The sequence below is a fragment of the Pristiophorus japonicus genome, unplaced genomic scaffold, assembly GCF_044704955.1.
Source record: "Pristiophorus japonicus isolate sPriJap1 unplaced genomic scaffold, sPriJap1.hap1 HAP1_SCAFFOLD_165, whole genome shotgun sequence".
Classification (NCBI taxonomy): domain Eukaryota; kingdom Metazoa; phylum Chordata; class Chondrichthyes; family Pristiophoridae; genus Pristiophorus; species Pristiophorus japonicus.
This window is the reverse complement of record NW_027251331.1, coordinates 312,672-337,012: the sequence shown is the minus strand read 5'-3', so window position 1 is coordinate 337,012 and position 24,341 is coordinate 312,672. Positions and strand designations below refer to the sequence as shown.

General features: G+C 43.1%; 1 protein-coding gene across 1 annotated transcript; it reads right to left on the bottom strand.

The window, feature by feature from the left end:
• Window positions 1-4,601: 4,601 nt before the first annotated feature.
• On the bottom strand, window positions 4,602-22,733 carry LOC139243248 (probable G-protein coupled receptor 139). The gene is made up of 3 exons (XM_070870737.1): window positions 22,664-22,733; window positions 21,372-22,231; window positions 4,602-4,742 (listed from the first exon to the last, which is right to left on the bottom strand). The coding sequence occupies exons 1-3, from the start codon at window positions 22,731-22,733 to the stop codon at window positions 4,602-4,604; spliced, it is 1,071 nt and encodes a 356-aa protein (XP_070726838.1).
• Between the last annotated feature and the right edge of the window lie 1,608 nt (window positions 22,734-24,341).

The window sequence follows — 24,341 nt, the reverse complement described above, 5'->3', positions numbered from 1 at the left end:
TGTGAGATCGTTGCATTTGTGGAGGGCAAACAAGGGAAGGGAATTCACATCAACTGGTAGGACATTGGGAAGTATAGAAGAACAAAGGGAACTGGGATTACATGTGCACAGATCCCTGAAGGTAGTTGGCGAGTTGGATAAGGTGCTTAAGAAGGCATACGGTATGGTTGCCTTTATTGGCAGAGGCATGGAATAGAAGAGCAAGTGGGTTATGCTTCAAATGTATAACATTCTTGTTTGGCCATTGCTGCAGTTCTGTTCACCTCATTGATGGAAGAAGGTGACTGCACTGGAGAGGGTACAGAGGAGATTTATGTAGAAGTTGCCGGGAGTGGAACAACTTTGCTGTGAGGACAGATTGGATAGGCTTGGTTTTGTTTTCGTTGCAACAGTGGAGGTTGATGGGCGACAGCATTGAGGTGTGTAAAATTATGAGGGGCCTAGATAATGTTGATTAAAAGGGCCAATTTCCCATAGCAGAGAGGTCAACAACCAGGAGGCATGAATTAAAAGTAATTAGTATGAGGGTTAAAGGGGATTTGAGTGGTACATTCTTCATCGAGATGTTTGTGGGGGTCTGGAACTCAGTGCCTGAAAGTGTGGTAGAGGGATAAACCACATTTAAAAGCACTCGGATGTGCTTTTGAAAAGCCGTAAGTTGCAGGGTTACACACCGAAAACTGGACATTTCTTGGCCGGTGGGGATTCGATGGGCCGAAAAGGACTCCTTCCAAGCTGTAAACTTCTATGATTATATAATATCGGCCAGCATTACTTTCATGATGCAAAACAAGGCGATCGGTTAATTAATGCTGTTTCCAGTGAAAAAACGTTCGTGTCAGCTGGGGCTCAGTGATTAAGAGTTTTTATGAGGCTGCTGTTCGGTATACGGGGAGCTTTGGCTCAAACCGTAGCATTTTGTAGCTCAGTAAACTGTAGTTGATGCTGAAATCGGCGCTTTCCGCCGGCAGCGACTAATTGGCGACTGTGGGACTGGAATGTTGGGGTTTGTCCCGCCGTCACTCACTCTGGAGCTGGGGAAAAGCGATTCGTCGATGGGTTTGTTTGTGGCTTTGATTTTCGATGAGGCGCGGCTGGATCCTTTAATAATCTCTCACAGCTGAACTGAAGGCACGGAATGTGCAGCTTTGAGATGGGCTTTCTCCACCGTCAGGGGTGCAAACGTTTGGGAGTGAGAAACAATATGTCGAGTTTGAGTGTGTAGATAACTGTGCTGAGAAATCAGCAAATGCAACAGCGTCATGAGGTACTGCATTCTGTAGATATTGAAACCCGAATATGAATTATTCAATTTGTTCCAACCATCAATGGAAAAAAGTTGCAAAATACTCCCGCCCGGTTTCGAACCAGGAACTTTTCGCGTTTTAGGCGAATGTGATAACCACTACACCATAGAAACACCGTGGTAACATCAGTGTTGGGAACATAACCAGAGCTTTAAGCGCAACTGCTGGCCGACACTTCAGGAGCTTGCGTTATGAGAATAGAATGACGGTGCGAAAGTTAGTAAGGTTTTGAGTGTGGCAGGAATTGATCCCTTGTTTCTCTGTCTTTATACATAGGAACAGGAGTGGCCATTCCTCAGCAAGTGGTTAGAATCTGGAATACACTGCTTAAAAGGGCGGTGGAGGCAGACTCAATTGTATCTTTCAAAACGGAGTTGGATAAGTATTCGATGGAATAAAATTGCACAGCTGCAGCTAAATGACGGGGAGTGGGACGAGTTGAGAGTTGGCTTGGGTTCGACTGGCCGAATGTGGTACTTCCGTGCTGTAACCATTCTCTTATTTTGTGGTTCTATAAGTTAGTGGCATATTTAACAGTGTGCGCGGACGCAGAATATTGCAAAGGGACATGGATTGAGTCGGCAGAGCGAGAGGCATCTGATTCAGAAGATTCGGGTGCGCGAAAATTCGGGTTTAATGACTTTAAAAGCATCATTTTTTTTTGTGAAATTTCGCTCAGAGAAGTGTTCGGGATGGAATTGTTTTGCTGAAAGGGACTCAGCATTTAATCTTCTTTCTGGATGTTGGCGTCACATTTCTTTTCGATGTTATTCTTCCAGAATATATATTATCTTTGCTTTTTCACAATAATCAGTCCCTTGCTCTACAGTCTATCTCACTGTATCCCCAGTCTCATGTATTGTTACCAGCAATGAACATTTTGACGCAGACCACCAAAGCACAGTGCCTAAAACAGTTTAAGAGGTAATTTGCAGAGCACTGACAAATTATTCTATTGAGGGCTCTCCTTCAGTTAACATTTCTTTAGTTGTGCAAATTAAGATCATCAGTTAATTAATGATGTTTTCCCGTGAAAGCAGGATAACATTAAACGATTATACATTTTCTACATTTCGAAAGGCACTGGTTAATCAGGACAGTCCGCACGATTTGTAAAGGAATGGTCGCGTTTGACTAACTAGATTGTATTTTTGGAGATGTACACCAGGAGGGTCGATCAAGTAGTGCGTACCTTGTAATGTATACGGATTTTATTAATGCTTTTGCTGAGGTCCCACGTGGCAGACTGGTCATGAAAGTAAAAGACCATGGGATCCAGGGCGAAGTGACAAATTGGATCCAAATTAGTTTCAGAGGCAGGAAGCAAAGGTAATGTTTGCTGGGTGTTTTTGTAATGGAAGGACATTTTCATTGCTGTTCCACAGTTTTCAGTGATAGGTTCATTGGTTTTTATGGTATTTATCAAAGATCCGAACTTGAATATAGGGGTTTTGATTAAGACGTTTTGAGGTGATAGTAAAATGGGCAGTGCGGTTGATAATGAAGAAGAAAGCTGGAGACTGCAGGAAGATATCAGTCAACTGGTAAGTTGGGCAGAACAGTAGCAAATATAATTTAATCCAGATACGTGTGAGATCGTGCATTTGTGGAGGGCGAAGAAGGAAAGCGTATAAACATCAAGTGATTGGACATTTCGAAGTATCGCGGAATAAAGGGAAATGGGAATGGATGTCCCCAGAGCCCTGAATGTAGCTGGCCAGTTGGATAAGTTGCTTAAGAGGCCATACGGAATGGCTGCATTTATTGGCAGAGGCATGGAATAGAAGAGTAAGTGGATTATGCTGGAACTGTATAATATTCCGGTTCAGCCACAGCTGGAGTACTGCGTGCAGTTCTGTTCACCGCATTGAAAGTAACAAGTGATTGCGCTGGAGAGGATACAAAGGAGATTTACGTTGATGTTGCCGGGATGGAGCAAGCTATTATGAGGACAGATTGGATAGGCTGGGCTTGTTTTCCTTGGAACAGAGGAATCTGATGGGTGACAGCATTGAGGTGTATAAAATTAGGCGAGGCCTAAATATTGTTGATTAAAAGGGCTTATTTGTCATAGTAGAGGGGTCAACAACCAAGGGGCATACATTAAATGATATTAATAGAAGGCTGAAAGGAGATTCAAAGGGAATATTCTTCATGCAGATGTTTTTGGGCTCTGGAATCATTGCATGAAAGTGTGGTGGAGGCGGAAACCATCACCACATTTAAAAATTACTTGGATGTGAACTTGAAATGCAGTTAGTTACAGGGATACACACCGAAAACTGGACATGTGTTGACTGGTGCGGATACGATGGGCCGAAAAGGAATCCTTCCAAGCTGTAATCTTCTCTGATGATATAATGATCGGTTAGCATTACTTTCATGATGCAAAAAGAGGCGACCGGCTAATTAATGGTGTTTCCAGTAAAAAAAAAATGTTCGTGCAAGCTGGGGCTCCACCTCAGGAACCTGAGATTTAGATTGTTATGAGGCTGCTCTTCGGTGTACGGTGAACTTTGTCACGAACCGTGACATTTTGTAGCACAGTGAAATCGCTGATGGAGGCTTCATTCGCCGCTTTCCGCTGGCAGCGTCTGATTGGAGAATGCGGTAATGTTGGGGCTTGTCCCGTCCTCACTCACTCTGGATCTGGGGAAGAGCGATTAGTCGATAGGTTTGTTTGTGGCTTACATTTTCTGTTGTGAAGCGAGGCGGCGTGGCAGGCTCCCTTAATAATCTCTCACAGCTGAACTGAATGCCTGGAATGGACAGCTTTCAGACAGGATTTCTCCACCGTCAGGGCTGGAAACAGGAGGGAGTGAGAGACACTGTCTAGAGTTTGAATGCGGGCAGAAATGTACACAGATTCAGCAAATGCAACAGCGTCGCGAGACACTGCACTCTGTTAATATTGAACTACGAATATGAATTATTAAATGTTTTGTATTCATTAGTGGAACACGTTTGCAAAGTGATTCCACTCCGTATCGAACCGGGTACCTTTCGCATGTAAGGGAAACGCGACAACCACTACACTACGGAAATGCTGTGGCAGAAGTAGCATTGGGAACATAACCAGAGTTTTAAGCCCAACAGCTGGACTACACTTCAGAGCTTGTGTTGCGGGAATTGAATGGTGGTGCGAAATTTAGCAAGGTGATGAGTGTGGCAGGAATTGATCCCGTGTATCTCTGTCTTTATCCATAGGAACAGAAGTGTTCATTCCTCACAAAGTGCCTAGAATCTGGAATACACTGCTTTAAAGGGCGGTGGAGGCAGACTCAATCTCATCTTTCAAAACGGAGTTGGATAAGTATCCGAAGGAAAATAAATGCACAGCTGCAGGTAGATGACCGGGGTATGGGACGAGTTGAGAGTTGGCATGGTCTCCAATGACCGAATGTTCTTCGCCCGTGCTGTAACCATTCCCTTATTCTGCGATTAGAAAAGTTACTGGCATATTTAATAATGTGCATGGATTGAGTCGGCATAACTAAGTGCACCTGATTCTGAAGATTCGGGTGCGCGGAAATTTGGGTTTAATGTCTTTAAACACATCATTTTTGTTTTGTGAAGTTTCGGTCGTAGAAATGTTTGGGAAATTATTTTTTTGCTGAAAGGGACTCAGCATTTAATCTTCTTTCTGGCTGTTGTGGCCACATTTATTTTCGATGTTATTCTTCCAGAATGTATAATTTTTTTGCTGTTTCACAAGAACCAGTCCCTTGCTTTACCTCTATCTCACTGTTTCCCCAGTCTCATATATATGTTACCAACAACGAACATTTTGAAGCAGACAACTAAAGCACAGTTTCTAAAATGGTTCAGGGTTTAAGAGGTAAATTGCAGAGCACAGAAAATCATTCAATTAAGGATTTCCTTCAGTTAACATTTCTTTAGTTGTGCAAATGAAGATCATCAGTTGATTAATGAAGTTTTTCCTTGAAAGCAGGATAACATTTAAGGATTATACATGTTCTCCATTTCGTATCAGGACAGTCAGCACGATTTTTTCAGGAAGGGTCGCGTTTGGCTAAATTGATTGCATTCTTGCAGGATCTCATCAGGTGATTCGATGAAGTCGTGCGTATGATGTGGTGTATATGGATTTTATTAATGCTTTCACTAAGTTCCCACATCGCAGCCTGGTCATGAAAGTAAAAGCCCATGGGATCCAGGGCGAAGTGGCAAAATGGATCCAAATTTGGCTCAGACACAGAAAGAAAAGGGTAATGTTTGATGGGTGTTTTGGGGACTGGAAGGATGTTTCAAGTGTGGTTCCGCAGTTTTCAGAGCTAGCTCCATTGCTTTTTATGGTGTTTATCAATTATCTAAACTTGAAAATAGGGGTTATGATTAAGTCGTTTTCAGGTGATAGTAAAATAGGCAGTGTTGTTGAAAATGGAGAAGAAAGCTGGAGTCTGCAGGCAGATATCAATCAACTGTTAAGGTGGGCAGAACAGTGGCAAATGGAATTTAATCCAGAGACGTGTGAGATCGTGCATTTGTGGAGGGCTGACAAGGAAAGGAAATACACATCAACTGGTAGGATATTGAGAAGTGTAGAGGAACAAAGGGAACTTGGATTGCATGTTCACAGATCTCTGAATGTAGCTGCCCAGTTGGATAAGTTGGTTAAGAAGTCATACGGAATGGTTGCATTTATTGGCAGAGGAAGGGAATAGAACAGCAAGTGGGGTATGCTAGAACTGTATAGAATTCTGGTTGGGCCGCAGCTGGAGTACTGCGTGCAGTTCTGGTCAACGCATTGAAGGAAGGATGTGATTGCGTTGGAGAGGGTACAGTGGAGTTTCACATAGATGTTGCCGGGAGTGGAGCAACTTTGCTATGAGGACAGATTGGATAGGCTGGCTTTGTTTTCCTTGGAACAGAGGAGGCTGATGGGCGACAGCATTAAGGTGTATAAAATTAGGAGTGGCCGAGTTATTGTTGATTAAAAGGGCTAATTTCCAATACTAGAGGGGTCAACAACCAGGGAGAATAAATAAAAAAAAATTAGTAATGGGTTTAAGGCGATTTGATAGGAACATTCTTCATCCAGATATTTGTGGGTGTTTGGAACTCACTGCCTGAAAGTGTGGTGGAGGGAGAAACCCTCACCAGATGTATGAAGTACTTGGATGTTCATTTGAATTGCGATAAGGTGCAGGATTACACACCGAAAACTGGACGTTTTTTGGCCTGTGCGCATACGATGGGTCGAAAAAGACTCCTTCCACGCTGTAAACATGTATAATTATATAATTATCGGTTAGCTTTACTTTCATGATGCAAAACGATGCGATCGGCTAATTAATGTTGTTCCCAGTGATAAAACGTTCATGCAAGCTGGGGCTCGAATTCATGAACCTGAGATTAAGAGTCTTAAGAGGCTGCTGTTTGGTGTACGGGGAGCTTTGGCTGGCATCGTGGCATTTTGTAGCCCAGTGAAGGGCGGGAAACCCCTGCTAATGCTGCATTCGTCACTTCCCGCTGGCAGCGGCTGGTTGGCGAGTGCGGGCTCGGAATGTTGGGGCTTGTCCCGCCCTCACTCACTCTGGAGCTGGGGAAGAGCGATTAGCGTATGGGTTTGTTTGTGGCTTTGATTTTCGATGTGGCGCCGCAGGATCATTTAATAATCTCACACAGCTAAACTGAATGCACGGAATGTGCAGTTTTCAGATCGGATTTCTCCACCGTCAGGGCTGGAAACGGGAGGGAGTGAGAAACACTGTGCAGAGTTTGAGTGTGTACAGAACTGGGCAGAGAAATCAGCAAATGCAACAGCGTCATGCGACACTGCACTATGTTAATATTTAACCACGAATATGAATTGTTCAATTTGTTCGAATCATTAACTGACACGTTTGCACAATGTTTCCACCCGGTATCGAACAGGGGGGTGTTCACGTGAAAGGCGAATGTGATAACAACTACACTCCGGAAACGCTGTGATCGCTGCAGTGATGGGAACATAACCAGAGCTTTACGCTCAACAGCTCGACGACACTTCAGGAGCTTGCGTTATGAGAATAGAATGATGCTGCTATATTTAGCAAATTTTTGAATGTGACAGGAATTGATCCCGTGTTTCTCTGTCTTTATACATAGGAGCAGGAGTGGCCAATCCTCAGTAAGTGGTTAGAATCTTGAGTACACTGCTTTAAAGGGCGGTGGAGGCAGATTCAATCTTGTCTTTCAAAATGGAGTTGGATAAGTATCCGAAGGTATAAAATTGCACAGCTGCGTGTAAATGACAGGGCGGGTGGGATTAGTTGAGATTTGTCATGGGCTCGATGGGGCGAATGTGATACTTCCGTACTGTAACAATTCCCTCACTCTGTGATTCTATAAGTTAGTGGCACATTTAATAGTGTGCATGGAAGCAGAATATTGCAAAGGGTTATGGATTGAGTTGGCAGAGCTAGAAGAATCTGATGCAGAAGATTCGGGTGCGCGAAGATTCGGGTTTAATGACTTTAAAACGCATAATTTTTGTTTTGTGAAGTTTCGGTCAGATAATGTTTGGGAAAGGATTTTTTTCCTGAAAGGGACACAGGATTTAATCTTCTTTCTGGATGTTGGCGTCATATTATTTTTCGATGTTATTCTTCCAGAATGTATATTATCTTTGCTTTTTCACAATTACCAGTCCCTTGCTCTATAGTTTATCTCACTGTATCTCTAGTTTCATGTTTTGTTACCAGCAATTACTATTTTGAAGCAGACCACTAAAGCACAGTGTCTAAAATAGTTGCAGAGGTAAATTGAAGAGCAGAAACAAATTATTCAATTCGGGACTATCCGTCAGTTAACATTTCTTTAGTTGTGCAAATTAAGATCATCAGTTAATTAAAGATGTTATCCCGTGAAAGCAGGATAACATTTAACGATTATACATTTTCTACATTTCTAAAGGCACTGGTTAATCAGGACAGTCAGCACGATTTGTTAATGAATGGTCGCGTTTGATCAGCATTTTTGGAGCATGTCATCAGGTGGATCGATGAAGCAATGCGGATGATGTGGTCAACATGGATTTTATTAATGCTTTCGCTAATGTCCCACATAGCAGATTGGTGATGAAAGTAAAAGCTCATGGAATCAAGGGCGAAGTGGCAAATTGGATCCAAATTTGGCTGAGAGGCAGGAAGCAAAGTGTAATATTTGATCGGTGTATTTGTGAGAGGAAAGATGATTCCAATTGGGTTCCGCTGTCTTCAGACCTAGGTGCATTGCATTTTAAGATATTTTTCAATGATCTAAACTTGATTAAAGGGGTTATGATTCAGAAATTATCAGGTGATAGTAAAATAGGCATGCCGTTGATAATGAAGAAGAAAGTAGAAGGCTGCAGGAAGACACCAATCAACTGTAAAGTGGGCAGAACAGTGGCAAATGGAATTTAATCCAGAGGCATGTGAGATCGTTGCATTTGTGGAGGGCTAACAAGGAAAGGGAATACACATCAACTGGTAGGACATTGAGTACTGTAGAGGAAGATAGGGAACTGCGATTGCATGTGCACAGATCCCTGAAGGTAGTAACAAAATAACCGAGCGAAACAACACACCCAAAGAAGTAATCGTTGTCATCCAATGCATCTTAGATCAAACTCAGACATTGCGCTATAACTACCACATCCTAGCTCATTTTTGCAACAAATTAGGTGCAGGTCTGATTAGTACTTGGGTAGGAGTCTGAATACCACGTGTGCGAGGCTTTTTCTATTCGTCGAGGATGTCGCTGCCTTCATTCAGCACTCCATTTGCTGTTTGTTCGCGTGCTTTTTACAACTCTCTGTCTTTCTGTCACTCTCGCTCTCGCTCTTTCTCTCTCTCTTTCTCTCTCTAATAGGCAGAGGCCTGACTTGTAGTTACCAATGGAGGCTCGGGCTTAAAGTTTTTTTGTGTGTTAGCAAGAGATGGCGTGAAGAGTGATAGAAAACATGGTCACAAGGCAGATAAAAGGAAATGTAAGAAGTACAAATGATTGCGTCTGTTTGATAGCATTTATGAATGAGGTGACAGAAAGCAAAAAGCAGCTGTGTGTGTACGTTTAAGTAAAGAAAGAGGCAGCTATTGGATATCTACAGCAATAATAGACTGAAAAAGCCTGATCTCGGATGCGTGACAGAGCAAGGCCTAGTAAATACTTGGAATGGAGACAGACTGGGAATACCAGGTGCCGTAGACTTTTGCTGCAACCACAGTTTGCTCACAACATTCAAATTGCAATCAACCAATCGACAAGCTTTTCGCTTCTCCTTCCTGCATTCAATTTCTCTTTCACCTCGGCTTATTTTTCCAAAACTATTTTGCGCATTCTCCTGCTGCCATCGAAAGTCAACGGGTTCCACACACAACCAATGAAAAGACATAGCAACAAAATAACCGAGCAAAACAACACACCCAAACCAGTAATCCTTGTCATCAAACTCAGACATTGCGCTATAACTAACACATCGCAGCTCATTTCTGCAACAGGGAAGAGACAGGTCTGATTAGTACTTCTATAGGCGTCTTAATACCAGGTGTACCAGGCTTTTCATATTGGTCGAGGTTGTCGCTGCCTTCATTCAGCACTCCATTTGCTGTTCGTTCCTGCACTTTATACAAATTCTCGCGTTTTCTCTCACTCTCTCTCGCTGTCTCTCTCTCTCAATCTCTCTCTCTCTCTCCGTTCCGCTCTCTCTCTCTCCACTCGGCACAGGCCTGATTTGTAACTAGCATTGGTGGCTCGGGCTAATAGTGTGTTTGTGTGTTCGCGAGAGAAGGAGGGAATTGAGATAGAAAAGAAGGTGGGAAGACGGGGAAAAGGAAAGGTAAGAAGTACAAATGCATCCGAGTTGTTTGAGTTGACAGAAAGCAATACGCAGCTGACTGTGGCTCTTTATGTAAAGAGAGAACCAACTGTTAGATACCTGCGGCCGTACTAGTCCGAAAAAGTTTGTTCTCGGATGCGAAGCAGAGTAATGACTGCTCAGTACTTGGAAGGGACACCGATTTGGAATACCAGATGCTGTTGACATTCGGTGCCACCACAGGCTGCTCGCAACATTCACACTGTCGTCAACCAATCAACATGCTTTTTACTTTTCCCTCCTGCATTTAAGTTCTCTCTCATCCTCTCCCTTTATTATTCGAAGATTTGCTGCTCCTTGTTCTGCTGCCATCGAAAGTCACACACAACCTTCCAAAAAACAGAGCAACAACTTAACCGAGCAATACATAGAAATATAGAAAATAGGTTCAGGAATGGGTCATTCGGCCCTTCGAGCCTGCACAACCGTCAATAAGATCATGGTTGATCGTTCAACTCAGTACTGCTTTCCAGCTTTCTATCCATACCCTTGATCTCTTTATCTGTAAGGGCCATATCTAACTCTGTCTTGAATATATCCAATGAATTGGCATCATTATCTCTATATAGTCGGAAATTCCGCAGATTAACAACTCGCTGAGTGAAGAAGCTTCTCCTAAATGGCTTACCCCTTATAATTAGACTATGTCCCCAGGTTCTTCACTTCCCCAACATCGGGACATTCTTCTTGCATCTGACCTGTCCAGTCCCGTCAGAATTATACACGTTTCTATGAGATCCCCTCTGATCTTGCTAAACGCCAGTGAGTACGGGCACAGTCGATCCAATCTTTCCTCATATTTCAATCCTGCAATCCGGGGAATCAGTCTGGTGAACCTTCGCTGCCCTCCCTCAACAGCAAGAACATCCTTCCTCAGATTAGGAGAACAAAACTGAACAGAATATTCCAGGTGAATCGTCACGAAGACACAGTACAACTGCAGTAAGTCCTCCCTGCTCCTGTACTCAAATCCCATCGCAATGAAGGTGAACATGCTATTAGCCTTCTGCACCACCTGCTGTACATGAATGCCAACTTTCATTGTCTCATTTACCATGACACCGAGGTCTTGTTGCACCTCCCCTTTTCCTAATCTGCCGCCATGCCGATAAAATTCTTCCTTCGTGTTTTTGCCACCAAAATGGATAGCCTCATATTATCCATATTATACTGCATCTGCCATGGGTTTGCCAACTCACCTAACCTGTCCAAGACATTCTGCTGCCTGTTCGTGTTCTCCTCACAGCTCACACGACCACTCAGCTTAGTGTCATCTGCAAACCTGGAAATATTACACTCAATTCCTTCATCTAATCATTAATGTGTATTGCAAATAGTTGGGGTCGCAGCACTAAACCCTGCGGCACCTCACACGTTACTGTTTGCCACTCTGAAAATGACCCGTTCATCCCGATTATCTGCTTCCTGTCTGCCAACCGGTTCTCGATCCATGTCAATACATTACCAACAATGCCATGTGCTTCACTTTTGCGCACCAATCTCTTGTGCGGGACCTTGTCAAAGGCCTTTTGATACTCCAAATACACCACACCCACTGGTTTTCCCTTGTCCACTCTACGAGTTACATCCTCAAAAAATTCGAGAAGATTTCTCAAGCAGGATGTCCCGTTCATAAATCCATGCTGACTTGGACCGATCCTGTCACTGCTTTATAAATGCGATGCTACTTCATCTTTGATAATTGATTGCAACATTTTCCCCACTACTAATGCCAGTCTAACCGGTCTATAATTACCCGTTTTCTCTCTCCATCATTTCTTAAAACGTGGTGTTACATTAGGTACCCTCCAGTCCACAGAAACTGATCCAGATTCGAGAGACTGTTACAAAATGATCACCAATGCATCCATTATTTCTATGGCCACTTCCTTAAGTACTCTGGGATGCAGACTATCAGGCCCCGGGGATTTATCGGCCTTCATTCCCATCAATTTCCCTAAACAATTTCCTGCCTGATAACGATTTCCTTTAGTTCCTCCTTCTCACGAGACCCTCGATCCCTGAATATTTCGGGAATGTTATTTTTTCTTCCTTTGTGAAGACAGAGCTTATAAATGTGTTCAACTGGTCTGCCATTTCTTTGTTCCCCATTATAAATTCACCTGCAGTCAGTTTTTGTGTTCCCTGCAAACTTCCTCTTGTACTCTATTTCCCCCCTGTAATTAAACCCTTTGTCCTCCTCTGCTGAATTATAAAATACTCCCAGATTTCTGGTTTGGCGCTTTTTCTGGTCAATTTAAATGCCTCTTCCTTGGATTTAACACTATCATTAATTTCCTTTGTTAGCCACGGTTGAGCCACCTTCCCCGTATTATTTTCACTCCAGGCAGGGATGAACAACTGTTGAATTTCATCCATGTGATCTTTAAATGTTTGCCAATGACTATCCACTCTCAAAACTTTAATTATCATTCGCCGGTCTATTCTAGCTTATTCACATCTCATACCATCGAAGTTACATTTCCTTAAATTCAGGACCGTAGTCTCTGAATTAGCTGTGTCACTCTCCATCTTATTCATGAATTCTACCATATTATGGTTACCATTCCCCAAGGTGCCTCACCCAAACCAGCAAGTCCTTGTCATCCAAAGCAGCGTAAATCAAATTCAGTCATTGAGCTATAAGCACCATAGCGTAGCTCATTTCAGCAACAAAGTAAGGTCAGGTCTGATTAGTACTTGAATAGGAGTCTTAATACCAGGTGTGCTCGGCTTTTCGTATTAGTCGAGGTTTTCACGGCCGTCATTCAGCACTCCATTTGTTGGTAGTTCCTGCGCTTTCTACAACTCTCTCTTCTCTGTTTCTCTCTATCCATCTCTCTCTCGCTCCCGCTCTCCATCTCGCACCCCCTCTCGCTCTCCAAATCGCTCTCTATCGCTCTCTCTCTCTCTCTCTACTTGGCACAGGCCTGATTTCTACTTGGCACAGGAGGTTCGGGCTTATAGCTTGTTTGTCTGTTCGCGAGAGATGGCGTGAAGAGAGATAGAAAACATCGTGGAAATGCTGGCAAAAGGAATTGCAAGAAGTACACATGTGTAATAATTTGGAAGCTTGTAATGCTTTTAGCTCCAAACTGTGGACGTGGACGTATTGTGTTTTGCAACTACAGAGTTAATAATTAAACAGAACCAGAAATTTGCAGCGACTTCCCTGCGCTGCCTGACACGTTAGAAAGCTGTGTGTGCTTTGGCTCTGTGAATATATCACATGTGGCGGCGAAAAGCAATGCTTCAGATGATTGCAAACTGATATTCATTTGGTGAAGGAGTTAGGCAGCTGACAGAGAGACAGCTGGCAGCAAAAGCCCACTGCACCTGGCATTCCCAGGCGGTTTCCAATCCAAATATTAATCAGGCCTGACTCTGCGTAGGTTCCGAGTTCAGATGAGATCGGGCGTTTTCAGACTAGTGTGGCCATCGGCAACAGCACATGGGCTTTCTCTTTACTTAAACGGACAAACGGCTGTTCTTCATTTCTTTTTCTCATTCTATGCATTCATACTAGTAATCAGCACTCAACTTTCATTTCACCATTTTCCTTCCGCCACACCATCTATTGTTGCTCCGCCCCCCACACAAACAAGGTCCAAGCCCTATCCCCTTCAGCGACTTGCCTCAAGCTTCAAAACTACCTGACATTCACCAGTCCCTCACTCACCCCCAAATCACTCACTCCCACATCTCTCGCTCGCCAACCTCGAAATCTCTCAGCCCCTATAATCGCTCTACCCCCAAATCTCCCCTCCCCAAATCACTCCTCCACCACAAAAAGCTTCCACCGCCCCCAAATCGCCAGGATTGTTTAGTTTACAATCCTACCCATTTTTAAGCCAAATCTCTGTCATAGCCACATTTCACAACCCCATGTGACAAGTGGCGCCCGCAACTCATCAATCTGATTTGTAACACTCCTCACATTAACCCACATGCTTCCAGCAATAAGCTAGATGGCTTTGCTTTTTTCCTGCTTTGAATTGCTGTACTCCCTACACTATTCTTTGTTTTGTTGCTGTTTATTCCTCCTAGTTTTCCATGCACCTGGTGATTCCTCTCTGCTGCTGCGTCCTGATGCCCCTTCAAAAGCGTGTGGTTTTTACTAACATATTTTGTTGTTCTGCGTTCTTTCGCACCTACATCGAACCTCTTGCATTTGTGTTGCACCAGGAGAATGTGCAATAAAGAAATGGGGAAAGGAAAGTGAGAGGGAGAGCAGCAAAAAGTTTGTTGATGGATTAAGGGCAGTGTGTGTGCAGAAACATGAGCGGATCTTGGCGGCAGCAGAATCCTTCTGCACCTGGTATTAGCAGGCGCTTTCTCAGCCAAGTACGACCCAGTTATGAATCTGCTTAGTTTCTAAGATCAGACCACATCGGGCGTTTTCAGACTCGTGTGGCCATATGTATACCAACACTGGTTTTATATTTACTTCAACGGAAAAATGGCTGTATTTCATTTATTTTTCTCATTCTGTGCAATCATACAAGTAATCCGCACTCAATTTTCATTTCCGCATTTTCCATCATATTTTAGCGCCTCAGCACGGATTCTATCCGCACCCGTAGCCTTTTTATTCTTAAGCTGTTTTATGGTTTTGCCTACCTCGTGCACGGTTGGAGTTTCACTGAGTTGATGGTGGATTGCATGCTGCAGGATGGAATCGAGAACACTCGAGTAACGGGCAGAGTCTCGATTGAAGAGATCTTCAAAGTGCCACATCCATCGGGCCCTGATTTCCTCGGTGTCCATGATGAGTGTTTCCTCGTTCTTGGCCAGGAGTGGGTTGGAGCCTTCGGAGTTTAGACCGTAGGTGGCCTTGACTGCAGCGAAGAATCCTCGCATATCGTGGCTGTCGACCTGTTATTAAATCTCCTGTGCTTTCTCCATCCATCACCCGTTCTTTCGGTCCAGGGTTCTATTGTTGGAACTGAACCTTGAGCCGTCTGTAATGTTTTTTTGCAGCTCACGAGTTGGGCTGTTGCTTGATGCTCAGAAATGTATTGCGGTTGCAATGTATTAGTTCTTCGATCTCCTGATCATTTTCATCAACCAGTCCTGGTGTTTTCTGGTTGAGTGACGAAGTGTCTCTTCAGAGGCACTGGTTATAGATGTCGGGAGGGCAGACCAAGCGCTGTGGGGAGTCAGCATCGCAGTGTCAGCAAGGCACGCCAGATTGGCTGTGAGGCGCTGGAAATATATGGCTCTGTTAGCTTGCTCTATAAGTGCCCCGGCATTAACTTTTTGTGGAACTGCTTCTACTGTCCACTCTGCTTTGCGGCAATGTTAATGTTGATGATGGATCTGATTAGGCGGTGGGCTTTCGGCAAGGAATAGCAGAGGCCGGAACTGGGTCCCTTCGGCCAGGAGCAGCAGCTGCCGGTACTGGATTATTGTGGCCAGGGACAGACGCGGCCGGTTTGATCGAGGATGCTTTGCATGCCAAGGACTTACAGGTTTGGATGTGCTGAATTGCTCGGTTATTGTGTTGCTGTGTTTTTTGTTTAGTTGTGTGTGGACCCCTTGTCGATCGATGGCAGCAGAGAATGAACAGCAAAGATTTGGAAACATAAAGGGAGAGCTTGGGGTAGAAAATGAATGTAACAGGGAGAAGCGCACAGCTTGTTGTTTGTTTGATGGCAGTGTGAATGTTGCGAGCAGCCTGTGGTGACAGCAAATGTCGACAGCATCTGGTGTTTGCAGTTGGTCTCCTTTCCAAGTACTAATCAGGCGTTACTCTGCTTCGCATCCGAGATCAGACATTTTCAGACTGGTAAGGCCGTAGCATTATAACATGTGGCTCTCTCTTTACTCAAAGAGCGACAGACAGCTGCTTCTTGCTTTCTGTCAGCTCCGACATGAATGCTATTTAACAAATCTGAAGCATTTGTAATTCTTACATTTCCTTTTACCTGCCTTCCCATCTTGTTTAGAATCTCTCTTTGTGCCATCTCTCGCTAACACGCACTCAATGTTTAAACCCGAGCCTCCATTGCTAAATACAAATCAGGCCTGTGGCTGTTGGAGAGAGAGAGAGAGAGAGAGAGATAGAGAGAGATAGAGAGAGATAGAGAGAGAGAGATAGAGAGATAGAGAGAGATAGAGAGAGATAGAGAGAGAGAGAGCGAGTGCAAAAGCGAGAACGAGAGCGACAGTTGTAGAAAAAGCGGGAAACAACAGCAAATGGAGTGCTGAATGAAGGCAGCAATAGCCCCTCGACTAATAGGAAAAGCCTAGTACACCTGGGATAAAGAATCCACTCCAATTATAAATCAGACCTGTCCCTACTTTGGTGCAGAAATGAGTTACGAGGTGGTAGTTTCTGCGCAATGTCTGATTTGATCGAGGATGGTTTGGATGACAAGGTCTTACTGGTTTGCGTGTGTTGTTTTGCTCGGTTATTTTGTTGCTTTATTTTTTCTTTGGTAGTGTGTGTAACCCCTTGACTTTCTATGGCAACAAAGCTTTGGAAAAATAAGGGGAGAGAGTGAGAGAATAAGTGAATGCAGGAGGGAGAAGCGCAGAGCTGTTGTTGATTGTTTGAGGCACTAGGAATGTTGCGAGCAGCCTGTGGTGGCAGCAACTGTCGACTGCACCTGGTATTCCAAGTCGGTCTCACTTCCAAGTAATAACCAGGTCTTACTCTGCTTTGCATTGGAAATCAGACTTTTTCAGACTGGTATGGCCGTAGTTATCGAACAGCTGGCTTTCTCTTTGCACATCGAGCGACAGACAGAGGCTTATTGCTTTCTGTCAACTCAATTTTGAATGCAATCGAACAGCTCGGAAGCATTTGTACTTCTTACGTTTCCTTTTACCTGCCTTCCCTCCTTGCTTTCTGGCTATCTTCGCGTCATCTCTCGCCAGCAATGAGAAAGTATAAGCCCGAGCCTGCATTACAATTACAAATCAGGCCTGAGTCTATTCGAGAGAGAGCGAGAAAGAGAGAGATAGAGTACAAGAAAGAGAGAGAGCGAGAGCGAGATGGAGAGTGAGAGGGAGCGGGAGAGCGAAAGCGACAGAGAGATGTGGTAAGCGCAGGATTGGACTTCAAGTGGAGTGTTGAATGAAGACAGCGACAACCTCCATTAATTGGAAAAGCTGAGTCCAACTGGTATTAACACTCCTATCCAAGTACTAATCAGACGTGTCCCTACTTTCTTGCAGAAATAAGCTATGATGTGGTAATTTTAGCACAATGTCTCAGTTTGATCGTGGATGCTTTCGATGACAAGGACTTATTGGTTTGCACGTGTTGTTTTGCTCGGTTACTTTGTACTGCTGTACTGCAGTACTTCGCAATTTGTCTACAGTTAAAAGATAACTTGCTCTTCGACTTTATTCTGCGAAAGTGCATAACCTGACATTTTCAAACATTATACTCCATCTGCAAACTTTTTGACCACTCACTTATCCTGTCCATGTCCCTTTGCAAGTATTGTGTGTTCTCCTCACACATTGCTTTAACTGCCATCTTTGTGTCATCAGCAAACGTGGCTACATTACACTCGGTCCATTCATCCAAGTCATTAATGTAGTCTGTAAATAGTTGGAGTCCCAGCACTGTTCGCTGCGGCCCATCACTATTTACTGATTGTCAACCCGAGAATGAACCATTATCGCGACTCTCTGTTATCTGTTAGTTAGCCAATCCTCTATACATGCTAATATATTACCCTCAATCCCGTGAACTTTTATTTTCTGCAGTAACCTTTCATGTTGCACCTTGTCAAATGCCTTATGAAAGTCCAAATACTCCACATCCACTAGGTCCCCTTGATCCATTCTGTTCGTTACATTCTTAAATAATTCCAGCAAATTTGTCAAACATGGCTTCCCCTTAATAAATCAATGCCTACTCTGCCTGACTGAATTAAGCTATTGCAAATATCCTGCTATTGATTCATTAATAATGGAGTCCAACATTTTTCCAACCACGGATGTTAGGCTAACTGGTCGACAGTTTCCTGCTTTTTATCTGCCTCATTTTTAAAGTGCAGTTTTCCAATCTGTTGTGACCTCCCCATATTCCAAGGAATGTTGGTAAATTACAACCAATGTATCCATTATCCTTGCTGCTACTACTCCTAAGACACCAGGGGGCAAGCCAATCAGATCCAGGGGATTTTGCTGCCTTTAATCGCATTATCCATCTGAATAATTTTTAAAACCTCACGTAACCGTTAGATTTGTTCGGTTCAGCAAAAATATGCTCAAAACTGCAGTCCTCTTCCATGACACTTTTCTTGGATATATTATACGCTTGCTCTTTGTGGATTTTTTTGGCCTGAAGGCTTTCAGGCTACCGAAGCTGTACCTACTATTCTAATGGAGGCCGCAGCAAAACATTGTAAATATTCATCATGAATTGGTTATACTTGTTTTCTATTCGCATGCCTCTAAAATATACATTTATGCTTGCGTAATTACGGATGGATCTATCTCGAAATGCACTTTGTGGGCATCATGTAATTGGATCCTTGATTTCGCTGTAACATACACTCTTCAGTTTATTTCCATTGAGAGACTCATCCGACACCTTGTCATTTCTCGCAGTTTGAGGCGAGACCACCGATGGACAATTTGTTAGGGATTCAGATAGTGGTGAACAAGGAAAGGGCAGAGATTTAAATACATATTTTAAATTGTCTTAAAGGTACAGGACACAAAAGGTATTCCAGGCTTAGTGGGGAAATGAGTAGATAATTCAACTGAGGAACGTAAACTAATTAATATCGGTAGACAAATACTACTGTAGCAAAGAATGGGACTAATAGCTGACAAGTACCTTGTATCTGATGAGTGACATTCTATGGTACTAAAAGGCATTGGATGCGGATATAGTGGATGCACTGGCTGTGATCTTCCAAAATTGCTTAGTTTCCGCTGTTGAAGAAAGGAAGGAGAGAGAAAACAGGGAACTTTGCCCAGTTAGCTGACATCATTCGTCTGAATAATTATTTGTATTCAATTATTAAGCAAGTGGCAACAGCGTGCTGAGAAAATCATAATGTGCATTTTCAACATCGTTTTCTGCAACACAAAGCGAGTTTGAAAATATTATTCGGGTTTTTTGAATATGTAACTAGCAGGATACATAAAGGGGAACCAGTGAATGTTGTATATTTGGAATTCTAAAAGAAATTTGATGATAAGATGCCACCTAAAAGATTGTTAAGCAAGTTATGGGCACATGGGGTTGGATTTAATGTAATAGCATGAATGAAGGATTGGTAAACAGATAGAAAGCAAGAGATTAGCCATAATCAGGTCATTTTCAGTTTAGCAGGTTGCAACCAGTTTGGTGCTGCAAGTAGCAGTGCTTGGTCTCAGCTATTTACCCGATGTATTAATGACTTAGATGAAGGGACCGACTGCAATATATCCATACTGACGGACAATACAAAGCTAGGTGGATAAGTACGTTGTGAAGAGGATGCAAAGCGCCTGCAGAGGGATATAGATAGATTAAGTGATTGTGCAGTAAGGTGGCAGATGGAATATATTGTGGGCAAATGTGAAGTTATTCACTTTGGTAGCAAGAATCGATCAATGAATATTTTTAAATGGTGTGAAACTATTACATTTTGATGCTCAGAGTAAGTCAGGTGCACAAGTAGACGAAACACTGAGACTGCATCTACTGCAAGACATTAGGCAGGCAAGTTGCATGTTGTTCTTTAATGCTAGAGTATTCGAGAACAAGAGTAAGGAAGCCTTGCTACAATTTCACCGGGATCTGGTGAGACCATGCCAGTATTGTGCACAGTTTTGGTCTAATTTAAGGAAGTATATAATTGCCTTAGAGTTGGTGCAACAAATGTTGAGTAGATTGATTTCGCGGATTATATATTGAGTAGATTGGGCTTAATCTCTCTGGTGTTTAGAATAATGAAGGTAATCTCATTGAAGATTCAATGGGGAATTGGAACTATGAATGTTAATAGAATGTTCCCCTTGGCTGGATAGCCAAGTGCGAGGGGGAAGATTTTCAGGTTTAGGGTCCACTGATGTGGGGAGAAATTTCTTCAACCAGAGGGATGTAAACCATTTGTATTATCTACCCCGCAGGGCTGTGGATGCTGAGTTATTGATTATATTCGAGGCTGAGTTAGATTGATTTTCGTATTTATAGGAATGAAGCGATTCCGGGATAGGTAAGGTCATTGTTGCTGACGTCAAAGTTCAGCCATGATATTGTTGAATGACGGAGCATCCTCCTAATGCTCCTGCTGCTCCTAATTATTATTTTCCGATATACAAATAACATGATATTTTCCAATGATTCTTAAAGATCGTTTCAAAATATTCAGTCAACAACAAGAATACCAAAGTATCGGTGCGATTTTATCTGAATTTCTTGCAGCCTTTTACTGATAACTTGCAATAAATGTAACAGTTAAGAATTTAAAGACATTCCTTTTACATTCCCATATTATTTTGTTTTGGACAGTGTTTGAGACAGAATATCAATAATATTATTCATGTCACTTTTATCGACAGCACAAAACATCAGCAGACCTCATCATTGAGCTGTGGGAGAGACCCCACTAAGTGCATAATCGAGAGTTTAAGTAAATATCTGCGACAAAAGAGGTGAAACGCCACATTGATTAGACGAGTAACAATTGCTTCCTCCATTCGACCCTGGCCACGTGCGAAGACCCGCTATATTTGTCAATGAGGAATGGTGTACAGTAGCGAGAAACGCATCTGCAATATACACAACAGTCCTCTAGGAAAGTTAGCAATATCGGCGATCTCAACACCTTTGATTGCTTCGGCACTGACTGAAACTTTATTGATGATGTTTAAGAAGCACGCCCGATCCCAGTATCGATAGGGTAGGTGGATTACTCTCTTGTCCGACTCCACTATTGAACGTCTTCATTGCAATCTTTGATCTCTGAAGTTGAAATATGCTAAATTTGAAGGAATGGGTTTTATTTACTCATCAAAAAAAGCTTGAAAAACTAAATCAATAAAACCATCAAGTGCATGTTACAAACTGGGCAAGATGCTCATATGTGAACTCTCCCATTTTTCACCTTACCATAAAAACGGTCGTTCGAGGTGGAAACCGAACTGAGATTGATCATTAGTGACGGAGAAGCTTTCGTTTGAATTGATTCTTTTTATTCTCACTTTTTAACTAATCTCAGAATGAGTGTCCAGGTAGATTTTACCAGATTCTTCAAATTTTCTCTGAATTTCCTCTGTGTCGCTGCATAAATACACGGATTTTGAAAGGAACTCAGACACTTCAACATCGACCCGGTTTCAGTAGCGATATATCCAGGGTCTGTGAGATCACCGCGGTAATAATTGAGATTTGCCAGTTTGGTAGTTACCAAACTCACGGCAGTTGTCAGCCACAATAGTATAAAACTGCCGGATATAGTGAACAGTAAAATGACTGATTTCCTTCGACTCTCCATCTCTGGATCGCACTGATTCTCATTCCTTTGGCCTCGGAGACTCTTGCGTGATTTACTGGCCACGAAAATACGTCTGATTGTCAACCAATTTAACAAGGCAATTAAAGTAAAAGGAAGCCAAACGCCCCAGGCGCTGTGAAACCAGACGTACGCTATACCTGCAGGTGATGAAATAAATGCCACACTGGTCCGGCAGCCCCAATGCACCTTGTTAATTATCTGAAGAGGTTCAAAGGCAACCAAAACAGGGATGTTCTTTAAAAAAATTAGGACCGTGAAAGTAGTTATAACCAGGGCCGCATTTCTCTCTGTGCAATACTTTGATTTAAACTTCTCACAGCAGATAACGACAAATCGGTCAAATGTGAAGGAGATGGTGAACCAAACAGAAAAATCTAGGTTGACAGCAGCCATGTATATAATTAACTTACACACGGGAGTGTGGTAAATGAATGAAAGTGGAAAGTAATAACTGAATATATGATACACAGTTACATTGTTAATCATGACCAGTAGATCTGCTGTTGCAATGGCCACCATGTAGAGAGAGATACACTTCGAAAGGCCGCAGTTACCACGGGAGAGAATCACCATTGTAACCAAGTTTGCTGTAAGAAAGAGCAAGGAGACACATATTATTCAGGTGTCAGATTGATTTTATATATCGAGCTACATGCCCAGAGCATTTTACTCCATTCAGTGTGATTATCAACACTGAGCAGTGTGAGAATAGCATTAGTATTGGAGGCAATAGCAGGGAAAGCGAACACACATTTAATGAGATGCTGCAGTGCTCTCTCCGCACGGCGCAACAAAACAGTCTGGAAATCTGCTCAAATCCTTTTGCTGTAGCTTCAGAGAACATTGTTATTTCATTAATGTTACCAATGAACTCAGAATGTGGGGACATGCGATTCACGAGTTGGTTCCAGTCACTACCGACTCTATCATGCTGCCATCTCTAAAATTCATCATCTTTTCCTGTTAGAACCAGGATACAATTAACACAGATTAACAACAGACAGATTAGCTTGGCTTACCGGGAACACCAACAGCTGCGAGAATCGGGTAAAAAATTCCTTTGAAATGCAGAATCGTTAGTTGACCCATTTCCGGTGAGAATGGATGTATTATGTCGGAGGTTAACGACTCTGACTGGCGTACGACTGAGGCTGTGGAAGAGAATGAATATTTATCCACACTTCGGTCCTCCAGGGAGTCAATCAGGTTAAATCATAAATTGCATTAATTACAGTCATTTAACAAATAGAATGAGGTAAGTTGTTTTTATCAGACTCATCAGGTTAGAATAATAATTGAAATTGTTATTAGAAAGTTGCATAAAAACATGCACAATTGAAACATTCTTTACAATTATAAAGTGCAATCTCCCGGTACTGCTGCAGCGCCTATTGCTACAGGAGCAGTAAATGTGCTGACCCTCTCCTTGATTCAGTCTTATTGGTCCAACCTTTCTAGAACAGCCTTTGAAACAAAACTTTTGGGCATGGTGATGGCCGCTGTCAAGCGGCATTTGTTGTAGTACACCTACACTTATATGGGATGTGAGAGTGTTCCTCCTGTACTAGTGGAAGTCCTGCACATAAAGCAAGATGACAATGCGTATTCGGCTCTGTAGTACCCCGCCCTTACAGTGCTCCTTCCGTAGTAGTGGGAGACTACGTGTATAATCGAGGTCAACTTTCTCCTCTGGTACTCGCGATTATCATGCTATTGCTAGACTTGAAAGTCAAATTTTAGGGCTTCACTCTACTTACACCAACGGCGCTCCTGATTCTATGGTACGAGTGGTACCCATGCTTGTCGACTGCAGGTGGCAATGCTCCACCGGTAGCAATGTTAACCCCATACTTACAACGGTGGTGACAGTGCCTTCTGGTATTCGTGGAAACCGACAATACAGGCGAGGTGAACGTGCTCCTTTGGAAGTAGAGGTGCCCTACATTTACACTAGCCGTGGCCATGCTCCACCTGTACTAGTGGTAATCCTGTACTTATATTAGAGGTGAACATGCTCCTCGCGGTCTAGTGATACCACTATACTTTGACTGGAGGAGGCAGTGACTCTTCATTGCTAGTGATATCTACACATATTACACATGACAGTGCTGCATCAGCAACAGTGTTATACTTGCACTTCATCATCATCATCATCATCATAGGCAGTCCCTCGCAATCGACCAGGACTTGTTTCCACTCCCTAAGTGAATTATTTGATGGCTGAACTTTCCTATACGGGAACCACAGACCTTGTTACAGGTGGGACAGACATTCGTCGGGGGAAGGGGCGGTTGGGCTGGTTTGCCGCGCGCTCCTTCCACTGCCTGCACTTATACTAGTGGTGACCGTGTTTTTCCAGTATGAGTGGTATCCCTGCAACATGCTCCGTCTGGTATTAGTGGCAGTGTTCACTTATACTGGAGCTGACCGTCCTCCTCCAGTGCTGTTGGTTTCCTACCCTTACACTACTTTGAACTTGACCGTCAGGCGACAGTGCGTCCCTGAACTTACACCAGCGGTGCTCCTGCTGCCTATGTATGAGAGGTACCCAAACTCGTGCACTAGCTGTTACCACGTTCCTCGGGTAATAGGGTGCCTACAGTTACTTCAGATGTGACAATGCTCTTTCAATGTGATAGCTGATTTACTTCCGGTTCGAGACTCCGCTCTAGTTGCAGAGATGGACACCAATCTACT

Bases quoted from the DNA above. Each gene is read 5' to 3' on its own strand.
- LOC139243248 (XM_070870737.1), bottom strand. From the start codon at position 22,733: ATGGGTCAACTAACGATTCTGCATTTCAAAGGAATTTTTTACCCGATT. The intron at 22,232-22,663 runs GTAAGCCAAGCT...TCTTTCTTACAG, and splicing joins CGCAGCTGTTGGTGTTCCCG to CAAACTTGGTTACAATGGTG. The intron at 4,743-21,371 runs GTAAAATCTACC...TTCTAATCGCAG, and splicing joins GAGAAAATTTGAAGAATCTG to AATAAGGGAATGGTTACAGC.